At 57.8% G+C, this 23684-nt stretch overlaps 2 protein-coding genes across 5 annotated transcripts; one reads left to right on the forward strand and one right to left on the reverse strand.

The window, feature by feature from the left end:
- Positions 1–1529: 1529 nt before the first annotated feature.
- LOC111151017 (solute carrier family 45 member 3) lies at positions 1530–20483 on the reverse strand. 4 transcript variants are annotated; one of them, XM_022508718.1, is made up of 5 exons: positions 20426–20483; positions 7973–8348; positions 6340–7122; positions 5384–5649; positions 1530–3310 (listed from the first exon to the last, which is right to left on the reverse strand). In XM_022508718.1, the coding sequence occupies exons 2-5, from the start codon at positions 8142–8144 to the stop codon at positions 2873–2875; spliced, it is 1659 nt and encodes a 552-aa protein (XP_022364426.1). In that variant the 5' UTR covers positions 8145–8348; positions 20426–20483; the 3' UTR covers positions 1530–2872. The 4 variants fall into 4 exon arrangements, with proteins under 4 accessions (XP_022364426.1, XP_022364428.1, XP_022364427.1 ...); XM_022508720.1 differs by lacking the exon at positions 20426–20483 and adding an exon at positions 13180–13199; XM_022508719.1 differs by lacking the exon at positions 20426–20483 and adding an exon at positions 12554–12567.
- LOC111150960 (basic salivary proline-rich protein 2-like) lies at positions 8143–21006 on the forward strand. Its single transcript, XM_022508650.1, has 7 exons — positions 8143–8321; positions 10919–11048; positions 11880–12058; positions 13803–13931; positions 14007–14059; positions 20046–20525; positions 20816–21006. The coding sequence occupies exons 1-7, from the start codon at positions 8143–8145 to the stop codon at positions 21004–21006; spliced, it is 1341 nt and encodes a 446-aa protein (XP_022364358.1).
- The last annotated feature ends 2678 nt before the right edge of the window (positions 21007–23684 follow it).

Consider the following 23684-nt stretch of genomic DNA (forward strand, 5'->3'; position numbering starts at 1 on the left):
TGTTTGTTGGCTATGTTCATAGTATTGTGAGTTGCTAAAAAGTCCTACTTCTTAAAACACATGCTGAAGGGGCACCTGGGTGACTCAGTGGGTTAAAGCCTCTGCCTTCAGCTCAGGTCATGATCCCAGGGTCCTGGGATCAAGCCCCGCATCGGGCTCTCTGCTCAGCAGGGAGCCTGCTTCCCTCTCTCTCTCTCTCTGCCTGCCTCTCTGCCTGCTTGTGATCTCTCTCTGTCAAATAAATAAATACAATCTTAAAAAACAAAACAAACCACACGCTGAAGTATTTACAAGTGAAATGAAATTGTGTCTGCCGTATGCTTTAACACTACCTCCCCCTCAATGTGTTGGGGAGGGAGAGTAGATAAAATTAAAATGGCAGAATGCTAATAATTGTTAAAATTGGGTTCATTGTACCGGGCTCATTATTCATGTATGTTTGAGATTTTCCAGAACACAAAGTTAAATATAGAATATTTTAAAGATTTTATTTATGTACTTGAGAGCAAGAGCACGGCTGGAGGCAGGGCAGGGGTAAGGAACCGAGGGACAAGCAGACTCCCCACTGGGCCCCAGGACCCTGAGAGCATGACCTGAGCTGAACTCAGACACCAACTGACCGAGCCACCAAGGTGCCCTCCCACTTTTTAAAGATTTTATTGATTTGATAGAGATCACAAGTAGGCAGAGAGGCAGGCTCCCCGCTGAGCAGAGAGCCCGATGTGGGGCTCAATCCCAGGACCCTAAGATCATGACCTGAGCTAAAGGAAGAGGCTTAACCCACTGAGCCACCCAGGTGCCCCGGTGCCCCCCCCTTTTTAAGATTTTAATTATTTAGGATAAAATATAGAACATCTTAAAAATAAAGCTAGTCCTTAAAAAAAAAAAAATGTAACTTCTGCACCCAGTGTGGGGCTCAAACTCCCAACCCTAAGATCAGGAGCCACGTGCTCTAACCACTGAGCCAGCCCAGTGCCCCGAACACAGATGCTCCTGCACACGGTGTTAACTACACTGAGGAGGTGTTAACTACACTGTTCCAGGAGGACTGGGAACAGGAAGGCCAGCCAAGTCTGGAAAGGTGAGAGAGATGGCGTAGCAGGGAAGACTCTGAATCCACCCTCAGCCTGGCAGGAAGGGTGAAGGAGACAGGAACCAAGGCTCAATGACGTTGAAATCCGAGCCCGCACAGGCCAGGTTCCTTCCTTCTTCCTATTGCTGCTGTTGATAGTGGGTGCTTGTTCCAACTTTTGGCCACATTATGAGCCCTTTGAGAAAGATAATGCTCCCACTCTCCTGCACTCCATGTTTTCCCTGCCCCCCACCCCCAAATTCCCAGCAACTCTCCAATCCAAGGGGTAGCACATCCAAGCCCAAGCGCCAAAGATAGGACGAGTACTGGTCTATGGCTCCATCTGCTGGTGACACTGGGAACTGAAGCTGCCCACACAGAATCCCTATTGAGAAGGAAGCTGAGGATAATTTGAGAGAGATCTGATCCTTCCCCCTCAGGAAAGATAAACACAGGCCAACGAAACATATAAGAAGCCTTTAATTTCATCACCATAAACATTATACTCTGATTGCTCACAAACAGTATAAAATATTTACTCCACTAAATAAATAAGACATAACATTATTGCAAACGGCACTTAAACCCCCCAGAGATAAGACCTCCTCAGCCCAGGCAGGGGGTACTCCTGAGTTTCCGTGCAAGATTCCCCAAGCACGGATATGCCCTGGGGGCTGAGACGGATAAAAGCTCGAGGAGCCACACTCTGTGCTTCCGGTCCTGGAACAGCCCCAGGGAGAGGGTTATGGAGTCAGTGGGGAAAGGGGGTGGAGGGGTGAGCAGCTCCTTCATCAGTCCAGCCCTGGAGAGAGCAGAGGGGAGGAGTGGGGGTGGGGGGGGGGCTGGGCCAAGAGAGGAGGGGAGGCTAGGGGGGCTGCTGAGACCCGGAGCCCCACCTTCCACTCACCCCCAGCTCCCCCAGTCTTGGGTAACATGATTTGGGGTATCAGCTGGGTAAGCAGAGCTTCCAAGCTCCTGGGTTAGGCAGTTTTAGAGCCAGACTGATCACCCAAGGGAAGATGATTCTGGCAATGCTCAGCCCTATAAACCAGCTGTCTCCCGGGGCCCACTGGGGATCTCACCTCTGAGACACCAAGATGGCAGAGCTGGGAATTGATTCCCCTCTAGTTAGTTAAATAAATAAGTTAAATATTTAAAGGCCTGTGTCCCTATGATGGCACCATAGGGGCCAACAAGCCATGTCCTGATCAAATGTAGTTGTTGGGGGATGGGAGAAGGCAGTGCCATGCGGCCAGGCGGCTTCCTCTCTCCCCACAAATAACTTTCATAGTCTCAAATCCTGCAGAGGAGTTTCATACTAGAAACTTCCATGCAAGACAACATCAAAGGAATCTATGGGATAAGAGGGCTTGGAGATGAGAGACCAGGTGGTCGAGGTTACTGAGCTCTCCAAATCCCTTCTCTGGGTATGTCTTCACCAGGACACTAGCAGTTAACCCTGCCTGGGTCATCTCCCTGCAGAGTCCCGCATTCCAGTGCACGGAGCTAAGGAAATGCCCTACCCTTCTGGCCTCCCTGGAGAAATCCAGACTGAAGCCCGTTTGGACCAACAGTCAGCCAGCCCGGAAGACTGGAGAGAGAGAGAGAGAGAAAGAGAAGCCCCAGTCCCCTACCTGTGCAGCTCTGCACCTCACCGCCACGGGGTGGCAGCAGAGAGCCACACCACTTTGGCAGGGACAAACTGGAAGGCCCCCCCAGGGGGCCACCTGGATCCACTGTGGGGGGTGGGGGAGGGGTTGGGACCCAGGGAGGCAGGGTCCTCAGTGGGTCACAGGGATTCTACACCGAGTATTTGGTCAAATCGCTCTTGTCAAATACCACCTGTGTAGCAAAATAAATGGCCACAAAACCAAGGCCCGCAGCTGACACCATGTAGGCAGTCACAGACTGGCTGAGCTGAACAATGGAGCCCATAAACAGGGACGGGGCCACCTGCGACAGCAGGAAGGCACTGTCCAGGATGGCAAGGTCCAGGCAGATGCCCCGGCCCGGGATGACCCTGGTCTCAGGCGGCTCGCCCACCACCACCCGCGTGGAGATGTCGCAGGCAGAGGCCCCACAGAGCACAGGTGAAGAAGGGAGGAGGCCGCCGCCTCCAGCACCCATGTGTCCATTGGGGAAAGGAGATCCGGGCTTGGGGCCAGGTGGAAAGCTGGGCATCAGGCTGTCCTCACTGACACTGCTTCCGGCATCTCCTCGGTATTTGGGCAGGAAAACCTGGGGAGGAGGGGAACAGGAGAGGTAGGAATCCAAGCACAGGATCCCAGCTCTGAGAAGAGACCCCAGCATTCACACCAGAGGCTGGAAGAAGCCAGGCCACCAGCCTCAATGACAGTTGTGCAGCAGGCCAGACCCTCCTTCGTCTGGGTCTAATGAAGACTCTCCTTCCAGGGCAGGGGATGGGGGGCACAGATCTGAATCCAGAAGTCTAGGTCTCCTCTAGCCTCTCCTGGAACCAGAAGGGGCAGAGAAACTTCAATTGCAGGTCAGGAAGAGAATGGAACCCCAAGGTAGAGGGAAAAGACAGAATGAAGACAGGTGAGAAGAGAGATGTGTAAGAACAGAGGAACAAAATCCAAAAATGGGACCCCTGAGGGCCCAAATGCCCACACACGGGGTTAACCCTCCTACTTTCTGCCCCTCACCACTCTGCCTTGGGACATACTCCTCAACCTCGCAGAGAGATGCTCTGCTCCCACTGGGGTCCCAGGCCGTACTGTGAGGCACATGGCCCCAGACTCAGGACATGGAAGGTCCAACAGACTCAGCCTGGAGGAAGAGAGGAACAAGAAGAATCTTCCAGACTTCTTCAGCCTAGATGGGCTAATGTTGAAGCCCTTCTTACTTATTTCTCACTGTGTGTCAGAACCCCCTACTTAAGGATAGGGCCAGAATTCATCCCCTATGTCCCTGTGCCCACTAGCGCCTAACGTGGATGGGTTCTTGAGTCGGCTGCACTGAAGCTGGGACCCCTGGCAGAGCTCAAAAGGGAAGCAGACACCTCTTGGGGTGGCCAGAAGTAGGCAAGGCAAGTACAGACGGCGTACGTGGCCAAGTGTGCCATCAACTGCTTCTTGGAGTGGGCGTCCCGGGACCTGTCCTCCCCGCCTGCCACCCCCAGAAAGACCAGTGGGCCTGGAGCCTCAAGAGGCCCCAAGGCTAGACACACTCCACGGTTCGAGGGGAAGACCAGCCCGAGCATATTCCCTGAGTACGAGTGCACGTGCCTAAGCCTGGCCTCTGGACACCAGCCCCAAGCTCCCAGCCGGGGCAGCAGCAGAATGGGGGCCAATGAAGGTCATCCGTGTGCTGACAGGGGCCTCAGAGACCGGGCTACCCCAAGCAAAACCCTGGCCCCTCCGTCCACATGCCCCACCCCTGCAGCTGCCTAATCAATTAACCACCCCCCTAGCTAGCCATTTCTCCGCTACCTCACTCATGTCCTCCGGTGGACAAACTTCCTCCCTATGGTCTGGAAGCTCTAGGAGGGCAGGCCTGCATCTCCTCCCTCAGGACACTCCAACTTCTTACCCTCTGGGCAGAGCTCCCTGAGGCCTGTGAAGGGGACAAAGGTGACCACACAGCTTTGGTCGAGAGGCTTCCCACAGAACGGGGCCCCTGGAGGGGCTGGCTGGCATGGGGCCAAGCAGGAAGGAGGCCCCCAACTTACAGTGGCCGGGTGAGCCGTGCCAGGTGCATTGGGCTCAGAGACCCGCTGTCGGGGTGGGGCAGGGGACAGAGGCAAGGGTGTGAGGCAGGAAAAGAAAAGAGAGAATTAGGCAGAAAAAGAAGATAAACCAGAAAGAGAAGGGGTAGTATGGACACTTCTCCCTCTTGGAGACCAAAGCGGGGCAGGGCCCATCACAGTGCCCCTCCCTGAATAAAGAGAGCCGTTGCCCAGGCCAGACCAGCACCACTCAGGGCGGCTGAAGCCAGGAGCCCAGGAGGTCATCTGAACAGCGCCCCCTACCCCACCTCTGCCTAGAACAACCCAGCCCAGACTGAGCGCCTCCCTCCGCTAGCCCAACTCTTCTGGATCCCCAAAGAAGGAGTTAGCATTTCCTGCAATTATCCACTCAAGTGCTTTATAGTCCTGACACCAGGAAGTCATTCCCAGAATCTAATCTACACCCTCCTTCCGTGCAGCCCACGTCTCTGGCCCAGGGCTACACGGCTTCCTCTCCAGTCAAAGAAGGACTTTTCCTCGCTCTCCAGCTCTCCGGCCGGACACTGGCCAGGATCCTCCGGCTGCCCTCCACCCCCGCCCCACCCAGCGGCCAGCGTGAGTACCTGCTTCTCCCGGTGGTAGAGGGAGGCCAGCGTGTAGGGCAGGATCTGCAGGGCGGAGAAGGTGAAGCCGGTGAGGGCAGCCGACGCGGTCACCACGGCCACGCTGCGTGACAGGCACATGGTGCCGGCAGCTACGGGGAAGGCCACCACACTGGCCAGATAGACGGCCCGGGTGCCGAATCGCTGCACCAGCCGGTCCATGACCAGAGAGAAGAGCAGGGAGACGGTGCACTGCAGAAACAGCCCCAGGCTGCCCATCCGGACCCCTGTTGGGGGGCGGGGGGAGGGAAGAAGTCGGCCGAGCAGGAAGAGGCTGGTACAAACTGGGGAGGGCTCAGAACTGTGGCCAGGCCCGTTCCCCCGGCATCAGCCCACCCGACTGCCACCCATGCAGTCTAGGTTCCTCCACGGCCGGTCGTCCAGCTAAGGGCAGGGAACCACGTCCTGAGGGTGGCTCGGGGCCTCAGCTAGTGCTCGGCTCTCTAAGACGGTACGAGGGAACCCAAAGACAGCTCTGCCCTTGGCTCCAGGACAGAGCTCGGGAACGCTGAGCTGAAGGTCTGGCCAGGGAAGGGGGAGAGTCAACAGGGGGAGCAGAGGGCACGCTGAAGTTGGGGCCAGGTGGACCTGAGACGCGGCCTGGTCTCCTCTGCCCCCTCTGTTCCTTAACTAAGCTGAGCCTTTTCTTCTGGCAAATGGAAGCAATGACTCTGAGCAAACTCTCCGTGGCCTGAGGCGCTGTGACCGCAAGCCACTGTGGCGGCCTCGTGCACAGACAGGCCCGTTGTCCTGACCAGGAAATTGGGAACAATCAGGAACCTAGATGCACAGCGATGGGCCGGCTCAGACTGCACAGACTGCAGGCCTCCCCCGACACCGGGCTGTCCCCTGGAGTTGGAGGTGGGGGGGATCTCTCACAGCAGCCCCCTCCCCGCCCCCCGCTGCTGAGGACTTACCTTCATCATAGTGTCTCCGGGCCTCGGTGCCCGGCTCAGCCCGGGGCACGCCCTGGTACAGCCCCTCGCCCACAAAGTCCGTGTAGAACAGTGTGAAGGTCATGAAAGCCATCCAGCTGCACAGCTCGGCCACAAAGAGTCTGCGCAGGGTGCGAGGCACACGGCAGCAGAGCTGGTGCACCCGGGGAAACAAGGCGCCCAGGCTCCGGAAGGCCAGGCGGGTGTGGCACGGGCAGCAGTGCGGCCCCGAGGGGACAGCCAGCCCTTCCGCCGGCTCAGCCGGACCCAGCGCGGCCTCCTCGGCCACAAACAGCGTGGCCACCACGCAGGTGAGGAAGATGACAGTGAGCAGGCCGAAGAGGCACTCCTCCTGGGTGCCCAGGTAGGGGGCCAGGGCGCTGGCGTCCCAGTCGATCGCGGGCAGGAGGTAGCCCAGGCAGCCCCCAAGGCTGATCATGAAGGCGTAGACGGAGAAGGCCTGGCGACAGTGGTCTGGGTCTCGGAAGAGATCGGAGAGCAGGGCCTCCAGCGGGGTGAAGCACACCTGGCCGCAGAAGTCCAGCAGCCCCACGCCCAGGATCAGCAGGGCCAGCTCCAGGGGCCTGGCGTCCGGGCACAGCAGCCCCGCCAGCCAGCCGGCCCTCGGGATGAGGAAGAGGCTCAGGAGGACGCCCAGGGACAGGGCCCATATGAAGGGCCTCCGGCGACCGTAGCGTCCACGCCAGTGGTCACTGGCCGAGCCTAGGAGTGGGACCGAGATGAGGCCCAGCACTGGACCAATGCCTGCAGGAAGGACACGTCGTATGAGCCACAGGCTGAGGCCCTCGGGAGTGGTGGGGAAGGGGTGGCCCTCCTCCTGGAGGAGGACGGAAATGACCACCACACGCAGGGCCACTTCTTTGCTCGACATGGTATGGGATATGTCACACAGACTCTAGGTTAGCCCTCGCAGCCAGGACCACTAACGCCACATCCTCAGATGGGCACAATGATAGACGGAACAACCGGTAAGTGAGCCTGGAGCACAGGGGCCGAGGGAGAGGTGGGGGGCACGAGGCAGGGTTTCAACAGGCAGTGTGACCCCACCCCCCAAGCCCGGGCATCCTGGGAGCCGCCCCAGGGTGACCTCTTGCCTTCTGTGGCTTTTGCAGAACACATCCGCAGTCGGGGCCCAGCCTGGGCCCTAGGGAATAAGAAAGAGCCCTAGCTGGGAGACCCTGATCTTCCTAATCGGTAACTAGCCCTCCAGCCTGCCTAAGTCACCCAACTGCTCATCAGCCTCCATGACTGATGAAGCAGGGGACCCCAAAGGCTATTGCAAGGATTAAATGAGTAACAGATAGAAAGGGCTGAACTAAGGGAAGAGCCGTGTCTGCTACGTGCCAGGCAATGTGTAGGGGTCTGGGGTATTGAGGGGCCCATGGAATGTCCCTGTGCTCTTTTCCTACTGGGCACCCACTGCCCCACCCCTGCCCACGGTCACCCATCCACCCAGCAGGGCCCAACCTGCTGCCTCCACTGGCTCTTCCTGAGCCAGCAGCCGCCTCTCCCTCTTTGGGCAGAGGCACCGTCACCCTGCCTCCTGGGTGTCATGGACCTGCAGCGGGACGCAAGGAGGCTGTGCAGCACTCACCGAGCACCATGGTCATGAACTTCTCCTCGACCCCCACCTCCAGCAGCAAGGGTGGCACGTAGGTGATGCCAGCGGCCAGGCACACTTCCAGGCCGAAGGTCAGCAGGTTGACCAGCAGGAGCTGGGCCTTCCGGTGCCGCAGCAGGCGGCCGGCCCACAGCCTCTGGACCATGGCGGGCTTCACACGCTCCCTGGCTGCCGTGGCTCGGCCCTGCTCCGGATGCCCAGGCCTCTCCTCCTTGCTGCCACTGAGTGCCCCGGCCTCTGCCAGGAGCCCATTTCTGCCAGCCTTCCGCGCAGGTCCGGCTTCTCAGGCCACGCTACACGCCTGTGGGCGTGGGGAGCCTCGGTGGGGACATAGCTCATCCCTCAGATCCTGGAAGGACAGTAACAGTCAAACCCAGACTGCGCAATCCTGGGAACCAGGCCTCTGGGATTTGCTCTGAGTTCTCTGAATCCTGTTCACTCCCAGGCTGACAACGGAGTGGCCGTGCCACCCCCGCTGCCAATCAGGAAATGCATGTTAATATTAGCCTAAGGCTGACATAACTAATAAGGTAAATATCGTTTTTAAACCTCAGCACACTCCAGAGCCAAACAGATGTCCATTTTTCTCTGTTTTGGACTATCTTTGCCATTGCCCTTGCCTGCCGGTATGGAAAAAAGAAAAAAAAAAAAAAAATCAGACCACTTGAATTCCCAGTTCCCCAGGCCCTGTTATCAAGGTGCCTCTGGAGACCCTCTGCCCAGCCTGTGTGTTTGCTCTTCTCTCTCCACTTCCCAAAGCTGGGCTGGTCAACTCCCCTCTGTTAGGAGCAGCACTTCCTATCCCGAGCTGCTGGCCACAAGCCACGTTGCATCATAACCCTGGCCCCCAAGAACGAGGACAAGGGGGTGGGGAGGGCGGGGAGGCTGCGGTTTGTTGGGTTGAGTTTTAACCTGTCATTGAAACCACTTAAAGAGGGCGCCCCTGGAGGAACCTTGGCCTGCAAACCTCTCCCTGGAGTCTCGCCGTAGAACGTTCCCACGTGTACTGCCCAACTGTCATGGGACAGTGGGGCCTGCTCCCAGGTCCCCACCTCACGGGGGCATCGAACGGCACCAGCCCGTACTGACACCAGTGACCGGGAGCTGCTGGAAGGCCCCACCACTTTCCGCGCAGCCTTTATCTGCTCCCCAAATGGCTCCATTCTCGGCAGAGATGTCCCCACGGCCCTCCCTGCTAGGCCTGCCTCCTGGGCATAGAGAACCCATTGGGGCAGCCACGCCACACTGTGCCCCCCAGCCCCAGGCAATCGGCCTCCAGCTCTTGCTTCCTGACAACAGGACCCAATGCGGTCTGCTCTGTTTAGGGGTGACCACGAAAGAGGGAAAATCAAGTCAGCCACAAAGAGGAGTAGAGAAGGTGGGTCTTCCTGAGAAAAATCCCCTAACTTGTCATTCATTCCTCCCAAAGAGGTGCAGACAGAGCTTCATGCCACTCCCAGTGGGAGTCTAGATGCCCTCCCTGCCTCACCGATTCACCCCCACAAAGGCCCAGGAATAGCATTGGGTCCACAGCCCCCAGGGCCCCTCGCCCGCAGTGGCCTGGTTCTCTCCACTACAAAGTTCTCTCTCTCTCTGGGCGCTACAAAGCCTGTGGTAGGTGCTCTCTGAGATATGCCACAGGGAAATCAGGTGGCTGCCAATCCGGGGAAGATGTGTCCTTCCCATAACTGCTTTCCAAGCCCTAGTAGACCAGAAAGGAAAGCCAGGCAACTTGTGGCCTCTTCCCCAAAGCTCTGCTCAGACCCTGACGATCCACTTTGGGAAGGGGCATGCACTCCTATGGGGGTGGCATGGGGAGGAGTGTAAAATAGGGGGTGGCATGGCTGGGAGGGGGCCACACATCAGTCCCCGCTGGGCAGTTCTGAGCCAAGCCCCTCCCCTGCCACAGCATCCCTGGGGAAGCCAGGAGCCTGCACACAGACCAAGATAGGGAGCTGTACTCTCCAACCTGGAGGGTGGGGTTCTGGGTCAAAAGGCTTCCAGCCCATTCTACTCCCTGCCCCCAGTCTGGGCAGGCCCTGGACATTCACCTGCTGTTGGGTCCTCCCTGAGCAAACTGTCAGACCCAGACTCACCCACAACCTGCCCACATTCCCAAGCTCTCATTGCTCCCTGTGGTTGCAAGTAAATTGCAGCCCTGCGACAAAACACCAGGCACCCCACCTGCCTCCTTCCCTCCCTAAGCCAGCCCCTCGCTCCCTGGAAGACGCAGGACACCCTTCTTAGCCCACAAGAGAGAAAGACAAAAAGACGAAAGAGGGTGAAGAGAGGAATTTCCCTTCATCCTCCTTCAGTCCGGATAGCTCAGGAGGGGCCTCCCCCTCCCTACTTTCTCCTGCCCCTTCCCCCCTGCTGCACCAGGTTAGAGGGGGCAGGTGAAGAATTCATTGAAAGGAATTGGGTAGGAGGTGGGCCGGCTCAAAGCCCAGCGAGCGCCTCTCCGTTCTTAGGTTGCTAAGCCCATCCTCGATCTTTTGACTTCAACTGTGCCCCAAGGTCCAGGGCACTCTTGCCCCACCTAGACTAGAGTTCATTCTTTCCAGCCCAGAACTGCCTAAGGAATTCCAAGCCCATAAGACTATTCTCCCTTCCAAAGATCCCCCACCTGGACGTTCCCCAGAGCCCCAGTTTCACCCCACGGCATCCCCACTCCAGGGTCCTCAGGGTGGAGGGCACCACAAAGGACTCTCTCAGTGCTAACCGGCTACCTGCCGTCCCTCCAGGGCGGGAGCACAGAAGCCCAGGTTCACAGCGGTGGGGAGGCAAGTGGTTCCCTGCCACTTTCCCACTTTCTTGGCCACCACTCCCTCCTGCAGCCCGAGGGCACGCTGCCCAGCAAAGCTTCTAAGTGACCAATGACTGTCAGCCCCCGTTTGGGGCACCCCCTGTCTTCCTCAGGAGTGCAGGCACGGAGACCGAACTCAATTCTCCCCAGTACCCTGCCTGTCCCACTGCTCCTGGAGCACTGGGCCCATCTGGCAAACGGAAGATCCACCGGAAGAGCCGGCCTCCTCCAGAGACTCACCTGGTAGGGAGGGAGCAGGAAGAGGAGAGCAGCGGGGTACAGAGAGGGGATTGTGGCCTGACCTCCAGAAAGGAGCAGCAGCCTTCGGGGAGGATGAGTCCCTCTCAAGTTCTAGGTATCTGTCCTCCAATGACTTGACAGCAAGAAGGCTGGGAGAAGCCCAAGACCTCCAGGAACCTCCATGGAGCTCTGCCCCAGGCCATCTTTCCTCATCCCTGGGGGAGCAGAACGCAAGCCCGCTGGCCTGGTCAGTGAGCCCAGCCCCGGAGCAGGAGCCCTATGGGCAACCTTCCTAGCTCCCTAGCACCTGGGAAACGTTTCCCCAAAGAAGGCACGGCAGAAAGCAGTGTTGGGGTCGGGGCTGGGCAGTGGGAGAGATAGGAAAGACCGAAGGGCCCCTCCACCCCCACCAGGGAAACCCTGGCCAGACCCCCAGAAGGGGCAACTCCTGAAGTTTCAAACGTGGTGAGGGGACCCACAGCCCACTGAGCAGGAAGCCCCATGCTGGGTTCGGCCACAGGCGAGCGTGGGGAAATGAAACTGAGCAGCGAGAACAAACTTGGCCTGAACTTTCGCCAAAATTCAAAAGACAGAGTGAAGGCGGTGGGAGGAAAGGCGAGAGCCCACTTCTGGTGGCTCCCTGCGGGAAGGGAGGGTCAGAGGGACGCATAAAGAGGCCTTTGAGGGCTTTCAAAGGGGCTCCTGCCCCCCTCGCGCCCTAGGTGGGGCTGGGGGAGCAGATTCCCTGCGCTGACGGACAGAGGCCAGAGGAGCCGGGGCTGCAGCCCGCCGCGGGCCAGTGTCAGGCCACAATTCTATGGGCTCTTTATGCAGAAACCAGCGTTCCCCACCCGCCCAGGCACATCAAACAGCTCGGCCCCCATCCACCCTGACCCCAGCAGCTCGGCGACCCTGTGTCCTCCCGCCACACTCATAAAGCCTCCCGGCTTTCTCACACGCTCCTCTATCCCTCACAGCCCCCAGGCGGCCCCTCCCGTGGAGAAGGAAACGGGGTGGGCTGGGCTCCCTCCAGGAATAATGACTGGGCTGCAGGAAAGGGGTGGGGCCACTCCTGGCCAGTCTCCCCCACACAGGAAGGGGGGGACCCCCATTCCTCCACACCGAACTGGATCCTAGGATCTCATTCCAAACTGAGCTCTCCCAGTTCTCTCAGCCCTCCAGGTTGGGGGCACGGAATAGGACTGGGGCGTTCACCAGCCCCGCATCCCCGTGACCCAACCCCTTGCCTCAGCCCCAGGGGACCAATGTCCTTGGCCTTTACTGGTAAAACCTAGCACACTCCCGAAATGAGCTCTGCCCTCCTGGGGCCCAGTGCCGCCCCAGAAAGAGGCTGTGCTGGCCAGCCAGGGGCCCTGCAAATGAGCATCCTTTGAGGCACCAGCTCTCACTACAGCCCCGGGCCGGGCCAGGGGCTCTGGGAATTGCTACCTGGGCAGCTGGGGGAGGGGCGGCACACAGGACACAGCGCCTGGGGCGTGCCTTCATACCCACATTAGGTCTTGGATTCTCGGGCTCAAACTTCGCAGGAAGGGCGGGTCCGCTCTCCTCCACCACCCCCTACAAAAAAGGCAGTGATCTGCAGAAAGAGCCCAGGCCTGGGCTTCGCAGGGCGCCCCTGGCCACCTGACCGCCCAGCTCGGGATGCAACCTCTCCACCTCGAGGGAATGGGCAGAAAGGAGGAGGGGGAGGGCTGGAGTGAGGGGAGGAGGGCCCCACCCGTAGCCCAGACTGGCTCCCCAGCTCCGGCCTCCCCCAGGGCCTAGGGGCCAGGGATTTGGAGATGGCCCTGCTGCGCTGCCTTTTCTTCGCTCGGACTGGAAGCCTTCTGCTTAGCAGCTTGTCAGAGAGAGCGAGGGGGCTGCAGGCCGGGACACAAAGGGGGATTAGGGAGAAACCTCTCGGCCTGCAGAGTAATCCATCAAACTCTCTCCCGGCTGCCAGCACTGGCCCCTTCCCACTCAATTCCCCTTCCAGCTGCCGCAGGCCCCCCACCCCCTCCGGCTCCGGAGCCCTGTCACTTCGGGCAGCACAGAGAATCCCAGGCCCTGGGGGGGCAGAGGGGGCACAGCGCAGACACTGGGAAAGGAGCAACGGCCCCCTCCCCCCACTCACCCCCAATGTGTGAAAACCCAACAGGTGGCAGTGGCTTGGAGGAAAGTTGCTTTTGTTAAATGCGAAGAGGTTGGGGGAAGGGGAGGGGAAAGGACCGGCGGGCAGGGAGTCCCCAGAGCCCACTCTCTTCTCCCCTCCCCTCTGCAACCCAGTGACAGGAGTTCTGGGGCTGCTCTGACCCTCGCCTTGGCCAGTCAGTCCTGGCCAGCCTAAGTGGAGGTGAAGCACCTTCCCAAGGGGTCACCTGGCAATCCCGCAGTGACCTTCTGCACAGACACACATCTGGCTCCAGGCAGAGACCTCCCAATCAGACTTCCTTTCGGACAAGTGGCGGCCAAGGGTCATACTAGGTCACCGTGACCAAGTGCCCTCCGACCCCAGGTGACCAGTTACTCTTCACCCTCGAGCTCTCTTCTACCCCCCCGGGAGGGGCCCCCGGTCTTTGAACCCTGGGGGGTTCGGCAGGGTGCCCCTGCTGCTGGCAGCCTGATCTGGGTGTGCATGCCAGCTCCCCCACTCACATGACCTGGGTAGTGGCCCTCCGGACCCTGCATGAGGTGGAGATCATGTGTACACTCATTTGCAGGGTGAGGACACGGAGACGAATGCCATCCCCCTCGCAGAGACAGCTCCGTGGAAGTTCTGGCGGGCCTCCACAGCCGGGACACCGGGCAGAGGACGCTCACCGCCAAGGGGGAGCAGCAGGAGCAGCGGCTGTCAGAGCAGGACGGACTAGCAGCCCTTCTTCTCAGGTAGCATTCCCCTCTCACCCACGTGCTGCCCACACCGCCCCCACGGCCGCCACTCACACCCCTTTTGGCCCCCAGAGGCAGAGGAATGCCAGGAATGCAAATGCCTCCCCAGGTGCTGGCCCGGACAGGTGAGGAGAGGTCACTGCTGCAGACCTAGCGGGTGGTGGCTGAGAAGGAGATGGAGGGTGGAGTCAAGCTTCCCGGGTTATGGGACGAGGGTGGATCCCGGCGTTGGCTCACAGGGACAGGAATCACAGTGGCTGACAGCCGCTGTCCGGAGGTGTCTGGCACGTGCTGGATACCTGACATGCCTTTCCCTCTAATTCCAAGCATTCGAAAATGCTGGCAAGTGCTCTGAACTGGGAACCAGGACAGAATAGTCCAATTTCAGCAACTTTTGCTGCTGTATAGCCTGGACAAGCCATTTTACACACACACACACACACACACACACACACACACACACCAGGGACTCACAGGTGTAAAATGAGAACGAGTCTATATAAGGTCTAAGGTTCTTTACAACTGAACGGCTAAGTGATCCCGGGCCCACCCGCCGCCCATCCCACTCCCTGCCCAAGCCTCGGGTATGGTGCTCTCCCTCGGGTAAGTGCTCACTTGCCAAGGCCACATGGCACTGGGGAGGGGGCTTTCCCAGCCTTCCATGGTAGAGAGGCCCCCAGGTGGAGAGTGCCAGCAGTTAGCGGCCACCCAAGACTGAGCCAAGTAACCAAGACATCTGGGGGCAGAGGTGCCCTCTTCCCTACTCCCTCCCAGAGCTGGACTCCAATTGCCTGGCAGAAATTGGTAAATTCTTTCTCTACTTGGGCCACAAGAAATGCTTCCCTACAACGTGGAGTAAAGGTACCAAGAAATCCTCTGGTCCAGGGTGGGGAGAACAGGGAGCTTGGCACAGTCTCCAGGCCGCTGGGAAGTTCTCTGCCTCTGATGCCTTCTCAGTTCCTAGGGCCCCTGTGAAGTGAAACTTGAACAGCCTCCCTCCTAGTGAATGTGAACTTTGCCAGCCAGCCAGCCAGTCCGGGCAGCTCTCCTCATCCCGCACAGCCAACCCTTGCCCCCGCCCTGCAGACTGACCTCCCTCAGGAGGTGCAAGCACGCAGAAAAGAGGCAGGGGATAGAAGGTCTGGACAGACCTACGGAGGAGCAGAACCCCAGACTGGGAGGACCAGGATGCTGGTCCTAGCTCTGCGATGTCCATCTCTAAGGTCTCAAGTTCAACGGTCTCGGGCCCTTTCAGCCCTGATATCCTACAGTCTGTGACCAGTCCTATTTATCATCAGAAGGCTCTGGGCCAGAGCCAGCCCTATGGAAATGTGTTCTCAAAACCCCAGTCACTCAGTAGTGAGCAGGGTGCAGGGGGTTTCCAAAAAGGACTCTTTTATTAAAGAGTCCTAGTTTGCCCACGCTTAAAGGAAGTATGCCTCAGTGCATGCAACCTAAGCTCCCCCAAAGGAATGTCAAAGAGCACAAAAATTAACTGGCTCACTCGTTCACCCACCCACCCATCCAACGCTCACTGAGATCCAATCACGGGCAAGCCCACCATGAAGGTGCGGGGGATACAGAGACCACCGCCTGCAGCCCCCTTTGGGAATGCTAAGACCCAAGTCCCTAGAGTTGGGGGCCCATGGTGTAGGGCATGACCGGTTCTCCCAGGGCTTCCTGGAGGAAGAAGCCATGTTGCAGAGCCTTGAGCAGGTCAGACCTATGCAGAAAAGGGCAGATACCTGCAAAACACAGCCACTGGAGACTGGTACTTCTACACACACCGACCTCTCCTTTTGGCCCCTCCCCAGTGAGGCATGGTGGAAAGAACACCAGACCCAAAATCGTGGCAATGGGTTTCGATCTCAGATCTGGACCAAGATGGGGGAATGTATCAGCCCCAGGGCCTTCCAACGTATGGCCATACGCCAGTTACTTCCCCCTGACATGTCCTCATTCACCTGACTCCTGTCCAGCTCAAGTCCCGTATAGCCTCTAGGGCTCCCTGGAACCCAAGCCGTCAAGGATCCCCTCTTTCAGGGGCACCTGGGTGGCTCAATCCATCAAGTGTCTGCCTACAGCTCAGGTCATGATCCCAGAGTCTTGGGATCAAGCCCTGCATCCAGTTCCTTGCTCCTTGGGGAGCCTGCTTCCTCTCCCTGCCGCTCCCCCTGCTTGTGCTCTCTCTCTCTCTCTCTGTGAAATAAACAACTAGATATAATCTTAAAACAAAACAAAAAAGGATCCCCTCTTTCCTCCGAAACTTATTGCGCTCAACAAGCAGCTCTCAGGGTTAGATGCTGCTAGTGGTCCTTCCGGTCTCCTTCCCTACCCTCTGCCCCATCAGCCCTTCAGCTCCTGGAAAGCAAGGACCACAGTCCCCGTCCAGGACCTAGAAGGAAGAGTCCTCAACAGAAGGCCTTTAAGTGAGGCTGAATCAGGATTTCTGTCTGCTGCAACATGAACGGCCTGCCAGGGATTCAGGCAGGGCCACGCTCGGGGTATCTGGGCGCCCGGCTCTTCGCAGCGACAGGAGCCAGGAGCAGGAAGCTAGATTGTCACATCCCTAGGGATGGGCTGTGTGGTTCCAGCTCGGAAACTATTCGTGCCAGCTCAAAGGATATTCGAGATTAGAGGCTGGGGTGAGAGGTAACAAAGAGCATTGGGGAAGGAGGGAATTGTCTCTGGCTCCTGAGGGCAAGGATCCCGCTGGGCATTGGGTCTGGCCTGAAACTGGTGACCGAGGGACTATGGGACTATGGGCCATGGGACCAGGAGCTGCTCTCCAACCCTTTCTTGCTGGCTCATCCCAGCTTCCCGGAGAGAGTGATCTCCAGAATCAACAAAGAAGGGGAAGGGAACAAACACGTACTGAGCCCCTGACCTGTGCAGGCCCTCTGCAAAACATGCCTATCTCATGTAATCCCCAGGGTAACATTGCGCGGTGAATATTATCCTCGCCATTTTATAGACACGGACGCCACGGCCAATAGGTGAGGCAGGCCCATCTCCAACATCAGAAGCAAGAAGACCTACAAGTCATTCGGGGGCAGTGGCAAAACTGTGGACTTCCTCCCATGGAGGAGGAAACATAGACCTCATAGTAGGAAAAGGGATTAAATAGGAAGTTCTGGCCAGATGTCAGGACCACCCCGTGACAGCTCGGTCAGCTCCTGCCCCCCCCAGCAGGGACACTTAATACACTAGACAAAGCTCCACACTCCAGCTCTAATGCTGGGAGTCAAGTGGCATCAGTGATCGTGATGCTGGGCCTGGCACCAACTGGTCCAGCGTCTGTCCTTGCTGCCCAGCAAACAGGGCCACTGACTATTCAAAGAAAGGCAAGCTGGGTTTTTCTTCTGGCCATCAGAGAGCAAAGGGCTTGGGGGCCGGGTGCGGGGGGGGAACAGAGTAGAACCCCATCTTCAGTATGCCCCCTCCTCCTCATATGGTTTCCCTAAAAATCACAGCAAATAACCTTTCTGCAGAGGAGGCTCTTAATCTTTCAAGATACATATTCACCTCTATTATCTCCTGGTACTCTTGCCCACCTTGAGGAGATAGGCAGGGCTGGAGTTTCTGGACTGATTAAAAAACAAGTCACGCACAGTACTGATGGAGAACAGGCCAGGATGTCCAGTCCTGGTGTGTTCTTTGCACTAGACCACAAGTTCAACAGCAAGTAGGTCATTCACAGTTTACATATACTTATATATGGTCTCACTCCCCTGCTCAGAAACTCCAGTTTCTAAGCATAAACCACAAATATTGCCTCCACTGTCACCCGATAACAACAGCTGACATTGATCAGGCTCTGTTACACCCCCTGCCGTGCTCAGAGCTCCACCTGTATCAGCTCCTGCAACCCTCAGAATCCGGTGACTCCGTGCCTTACAGAGGAGGAACGGGAAGCACAGAATAGTGAAATAACTTGCACAAGAGGAAACGGGGTTGAAATCCGGGCACCTGGGTGCCGGAGGCCAGTCTCTTCACTAGTTATACAGACTCCCCGAGGTCGGGGAGACCTTGCTCCCAAAGAAACAAGAGCAGAACCCAAGCATGGAATCCCAGGCTGGGTGCTGCTGTCCATTCAGTCCTGGGTAATAGACACAGTAAGTACTAGCTAACGTTTATTGACCACTTACTATTACCTAAGGCACAAAGTCCAGTGCTCTGTATGCATGATTTAATAAAGCTCTACATTTTTCCTATTTTATATATTACAGACCATTAGCTATTCACATTTAAGAAACAAAAAAAAAAGCTACAGGGCACCGGGCTGGCTCAGTCCGAAGAGCGTGCAACTCTTGATCTCGGGGTCCTGAGTCTGAGCCCCAAACTGGGTGTAGAGCTTACCTAAATAAACTTAAAAAAAAGAAGCTGCAAAGTATTGTCATTATTATTATCAGCCCCATTTTGCAGCCAGGGGTATGGAGCTTGGAAGATGTTAAGTAACTCACCCAGTGTTTCCATAGCCAAGAGAGCAGCCAAGGTAGAAAGCCTTTCTGACAATCTAGGTTCTTACCCATAATGCTGTGTTGTGGGGTTCTAATGGTCCAAATGATGGTATTTAATTTCACCTTCAGCGTCCTCAGACCATCCCCATGTTTCTGCCTTATCCCTCCAGAGCCCTGCTCAGGCTGCGAGAGGGGTCTCCACACCAACCCACCACCACCTGGTGGCCTGGAAGGATGTGGGTGGGCCACCAAGAATCAGGAGCAGCTCTTTCTCCTCCTCCTTCGGGATAACCCGAGAGCCAGGAGGGGCAGGGAAGTTCACCACAAGCTCCATGAGGAAATAGGAAAAACTTCCCCTACACCCCACACACATACTCTAATTGGGGCCTGTATGTCCACAGCTGTACATTCAGCCACAGCTGTATTTTCCTCTTCAGACTCATCCTGCTGACTCAAACTCCATTTTTCTGAGCACCTTTAGAAAAACAGAGTCCTGGCTCCATGACAGGCCTGGGGGGAGGAGATAAGGGAGGAATGAGGGGATGGGACCCATCCAACAGAAGGGCCTGTGACCTCAAATACCGCAGCACTCACTCCCTAGGAGAAGCTGGGCTGCACATTTCCCCGGGGCTTCCCTTCCTGCCTGTCCCTCCTGGGCCCTCCCTTCCCCACCCCCAAGGCCAGTCTGCTCCCCAAGCCTTGGGCAGGTGAGCCCTACACCAAGGCTGCTTGTTCTGAAAGGAGATCTGCTAGGTGCATCAGGAAAGGCGGCCAGAGGCCCCCAGGGCCTCACCCCCAGCCCGGAGCAAGGCTTCCAGGAGCAGTAGTGAAGGTGGCCCTGGGCCTGGGTGCCCGGGCTGTGCCCCGCGGCAGACTGCAGGGCAGCAAAACAGCAGCTGGGCTATTCTTAGTGTCCGCTCCACTGGGATCAGGTCCGTGTAACAGCTGAAGGGCAAGTCCTCACCAGGTACCCACCATGCCAAACCCCTCCCAACCCCAACTCTGGCCCCTGGAGAAAGGAGGAAGTGGGGTGGCACGAGCAGCCCAGGGGGAGGAGGAAAAGCTGAGCAAGTCAAGAGTGTCTGTGAGGAAGATGGAAGCTGCTTCAGAGGTCAAGGGCAAAAGCAATTCACGGGGGGTGGGGAACAAAAGACTAGGTGAAGGGCTGGCTCGCACTCAGGAGAAACGCCGCAGGTCCCCGGGAGCTCCTCCAGCAGGCCATGCCGCTGCCTAAGCCCAGAGTCCTGAGAAGCCAGAGCGGATGCCCAGGTACCATCTCATCACACCTGTTTGCTGATTTCAGCATTGTCACCGTCCCTACCGGAGGCCCCCTGGGGGCGCGGAGAAAAGGGCCTCTCCTTTTCCTCCCTCCCGCCCCCGCAAGGATGACCGAGGCTGCGGGGCAGGGGGCAGAGGAACCCACACACCCACACACTCCAGCCTCAACTCTCTGCCCAGAGCCCGGCCCCAAGACTAACGTCCGAGATCGCTCGGTCACCTCTCCCTCCCTTCTCAACCCCCGCACCTCAGCCCAAGCAAGCTGGCCCGAGCCCGGGGACCCCACGGCATCCCGGCCGCCGGCCCCTTTCCCGGCTCCCCAGTCCCGGACTGTGAGCGCCGCGGTGACTCATCCCGTCCCTTTCCGGCGAAGCCGCGACAAGGGAAGAAAATAAATGCAACTTTCCAAAGAAAACTCTGACGCTGGAGCTGCAACAGGAGCGAGCGGCCGGTCCGCCCGCCGTCCACCCGGCCCGGGGCTCCCGGGAGGGCCCGCTCCCCGCCCACCCGCCGCCGGGCCCGGGACAGCGGGGGACCCGGCGCTCCAGCCCAACCCGCCCCCCGCGGAGGAAAGCCCTGCTCCGCGGGGACCGAGCGGCAGGACAGAAGGGACGCGCCCGGGGCCCGCCACCTCCCCCGGGAGTAGCGCGGGGCGCTGAACACGCCACCCCGCGGAGCTCCGCCGCGCGGCCCCGCTCCCTCTCCCGCGCCTGGGGGTCCCCTCCCCCGGGAGACGAGGGGGCGCGCGCCTACCTGGCCGAGGTGTGCGGCTGTCACCCGGGGCCGGCGCGCACGAGCTTGTCCCCCCCGCCTCCTCCCAACGCGCGCCAGCCGGCCGCTTTTAAATCTCCAGGTTGCTCGGCGGGGGGAGAGAGCATGCGCGCTGGGGCTGCGGGAGGGGGAGGGGCGAGGCGAGGCAAGGCGAGGCGAGGCGGGTCGGGGGTGGGGGGGTGCGGGAGGGGTGGGGGGGTGCGGGAGGGGTGGGGGGGGGTGGGGCTGGTCCCGGGGGAAGAAAGCGGGAGGTCTCGGAGCGGTCTTTGTAGCCGCGACCGAGACGGGCAGCCCCCGCGTGGCTCCCCGCCTGCCCTGTCATTACCTAGGGCCGTGCACCGCCCCCTCGCCGCTCGCCACCAAAACATTTAGGTAAAGACTGCCCGGCTCCGCGGGGCACCTCCCCTCCCCGGAGCCAGTCTGCGACCATTACCCGCACGTGCTATTCTGGCCGTCCGCCGGTCCGCGGGCGGAGCTGCACCCCACCCAGCCGGGACCAGCCGTTCGAAGGAGATGGCACCCTCTTCCCCCAGTCGCTCTTCCTGCCGTTCGCCACCCTCTGAAGCAGAAAGCGCTTCCTAACTCAGTCCTCAGTCCCTCTGTTTGAAGTTAAGAGCCGAATTTCAATTTGGTGTCCCCTGAAAGATGTGACTGGGGGAGAGGAGTGAGGAGCTGAAGTGAAATGTCCCCTTTGTCGGCTGCTGAGCAAGTTCCCAACAGATCCCGTGTTTCCAGAAGGCCTTTGACAAAAGCAGAACAATGCAGGTGGGAGACAGAGAACTGGAGGCCCAGGCTGGCCTTGGGGTGGGGGAGGCCCAGCTGTGCCTTTTTCCTTCGTGGCGTTGTATTGGGGTGGAGAGAAATCACACGTGTGTGGACTCTTCGCTTGAATACCACCGCATCACAGCAAGATGCCTCTGAAGGGGAGAGCCTAGTTGGCTGTAGCCTGGACTGGGCACCTGGGTCACTGGGACCCAGTGCTGGCCCTGTCACCAACCGGGTGTGATGGGAAGCAAGTCCCTTCCCTACCGGAGCTTCTGTAAGCAGTTGGCCAGAACATCTCTAAGGAAACGGGAGCTGGGAGGCTAAGAAAAGCGGGCAGTAGGCGAGGGGGCCAGGCGCAATGGAGCCCCCGTGGGGTGGCCGTGGGGCAGGGGTGCAGGAGAGAGCAGAGCAAAGTTGAGAACTTTCAAAGTCACTAGACACTTGGAAACTGTCTCAGCACTCATTCCTCCAACAGGTGACCCTCTGGTGCCCCGGTGGCTTTCCCAAGCCTTTGGCATACCCAGGTTGCAGAGAGACTAGGGTAGAGTTCTGGGTCCCTGAGCTGGTGTCCCCTCTGCCCCAGAAAAGATGGCTGGAGTCAGAGGGAATCCCAGGTCAGCTGGAAAATTACAGAGCAGGAGAGAATGGACGATGGTATTTTCCAGGCTTGGGGAAACAGTTCTGGGAGCAGGACAGACAAGTCTGTCCTGCCTCAGAGGAGAAGCAGCCCCTCTCTGCCCCCTTGACTTTTGGCCAAGAGCCGACATGCTTCATGCCTTGTGCTCAGGGCAGTGAGCAGACAGCATGGTCTGAGATCCTGGGCCCTATTCAGCAGTGGTCACCTTGAGTGAGTAAGTACAGGTGAACTTCTTTACCAAGCCAGGTAGAAGCCCTCACCAGGGCCTGCCCACCGGGCACAGGGTCCCGCTGGGCCATCTGCTATGAAGATGCTCCCTCCTCCTCTTTCTGCTGGTACAGCCTCATGTCATGATAATAATAACGGAATATTACTGATGGTACCAGCTACGTTTCTACATGCTGCCCATATCTTAGCTCACTCCTTCCTTATGACAGTTCAAGACACCAGTACCATTTTTGGATAAAGAAGCTGAGGCAATCCTTTGGTCCAATGACGACTCCCCAGCCACACATCGCCATCATCTCTGGGCTCCAGAAACAAGGCAGAGGCTCACCAGCGACTTCCGAGTCTTAGAGAACGTCCTGACACCCATAGTGCTTCTCACACTGCTGGGTCCTTCTGCATAAGTGGAAGCTTCTATGGGCCTCAGTTCCCCTGGAAGTCTACTGTAGGAAAACCGCCATGTCTCTTTCCTCCCTCCCTGCCCCCCACCACACACACACACACACACACACACACACACACACACACACATACAGCCTACTCCCTAGCCACTTCCCATTTATAGGAAATGGGGGATGACGTGAGGAGCAAGGCCATCCTTGGGGAATGGCTAATAGTCTGGCTGGATATTGGAGAAACCAAAGATGCTGGCAAAAATGCATTAGCAGCTTGGGCTCCACCCCCACCACAGTCCCTTCCCATTATCCCTGGACTCAGAAGAAGCATCATCTTCTGTCTACAGAGATCAGATACCCAACTGGGGCTGGTTAGCCTGGAAGAAGGCTGAGAAGGTATGGAGGCTCTGGCTCCCCTTGATGTTCTGCCATCTCCACCATCCAGTGACTGTGGTCCGTTAAGGACCTCTTTGCTTTTTCCCCTGCCTGCCTCAGGATGAGGGGTGAGCAGTCTGTTGAAGTATAAAGGCCACCAGCAGAGCCAAATCTTGGCTGTGGACTGGGAAGGGAGAGGGATGGGTCTCCTGGACACAGTAATTTCATTTACGGGATTTCTTTTGTGGCAAAATAATCAGAGATTATTTTGTATCATATAATGTATCAGAAATATGCACAAGGTGTTCATCTCATCATTCTTCATAATGTGAAAAACTAGAAACAATTTTTTAAAAGATTTTATTTATTTATTTGACACAGAGAGAGAGAGATCACAAGCAGGCAGAGAGAGAGGGGGAAGCAGGCTCCCAAGAGAGAGAGCCCAATGCGGGGCTTGATCCCAGGACCCCGAGATGATGACCTGAGCCGAAGGCAGAGGCTTAACCCACTGAGCCACCCCGGCGCCCCTAGAAATAATTTAAACAATGGCAGAATAATAAGCCACTGGTAAGCAATTTAAGGCAAATCCCTATAGTGGAACATGATGCCACCCTTAAGAATGGCAATAACATAGAAAATTTTTATTTTATTTTATCTTATTTTATTAAGATTTTATTTATTTGACACGTGCATGCACACGTGAGCACACAAACAGGGGGAGCGGCACAGAGAAGGAGAAGCAGGCTCCCCAGTAAGCAGGGAGCTCGATGCAGGGCTCAATCCCAGGACCCTGGGATCATGACCTGAGCTGAAAGTAAAGGCTTAACCAGCTGAGCCATCCGGA

Source organism: Enhydra lutris, unplaced genomic scaffold, assembly GCF_002288905.1.
Source record: "Enhydra lutris kenyoni isolate GAN:26980312 unplaced genomic scaffold, ASM228890v2 scaffoldscaffold25, whole genome shotgun sequence".
Lineage (NCBI taxonomy): Eukaryota > Metazoa > Chordata > Mammalia > Carnivora > Mustelidae > Enhydra > Enhydra lutris.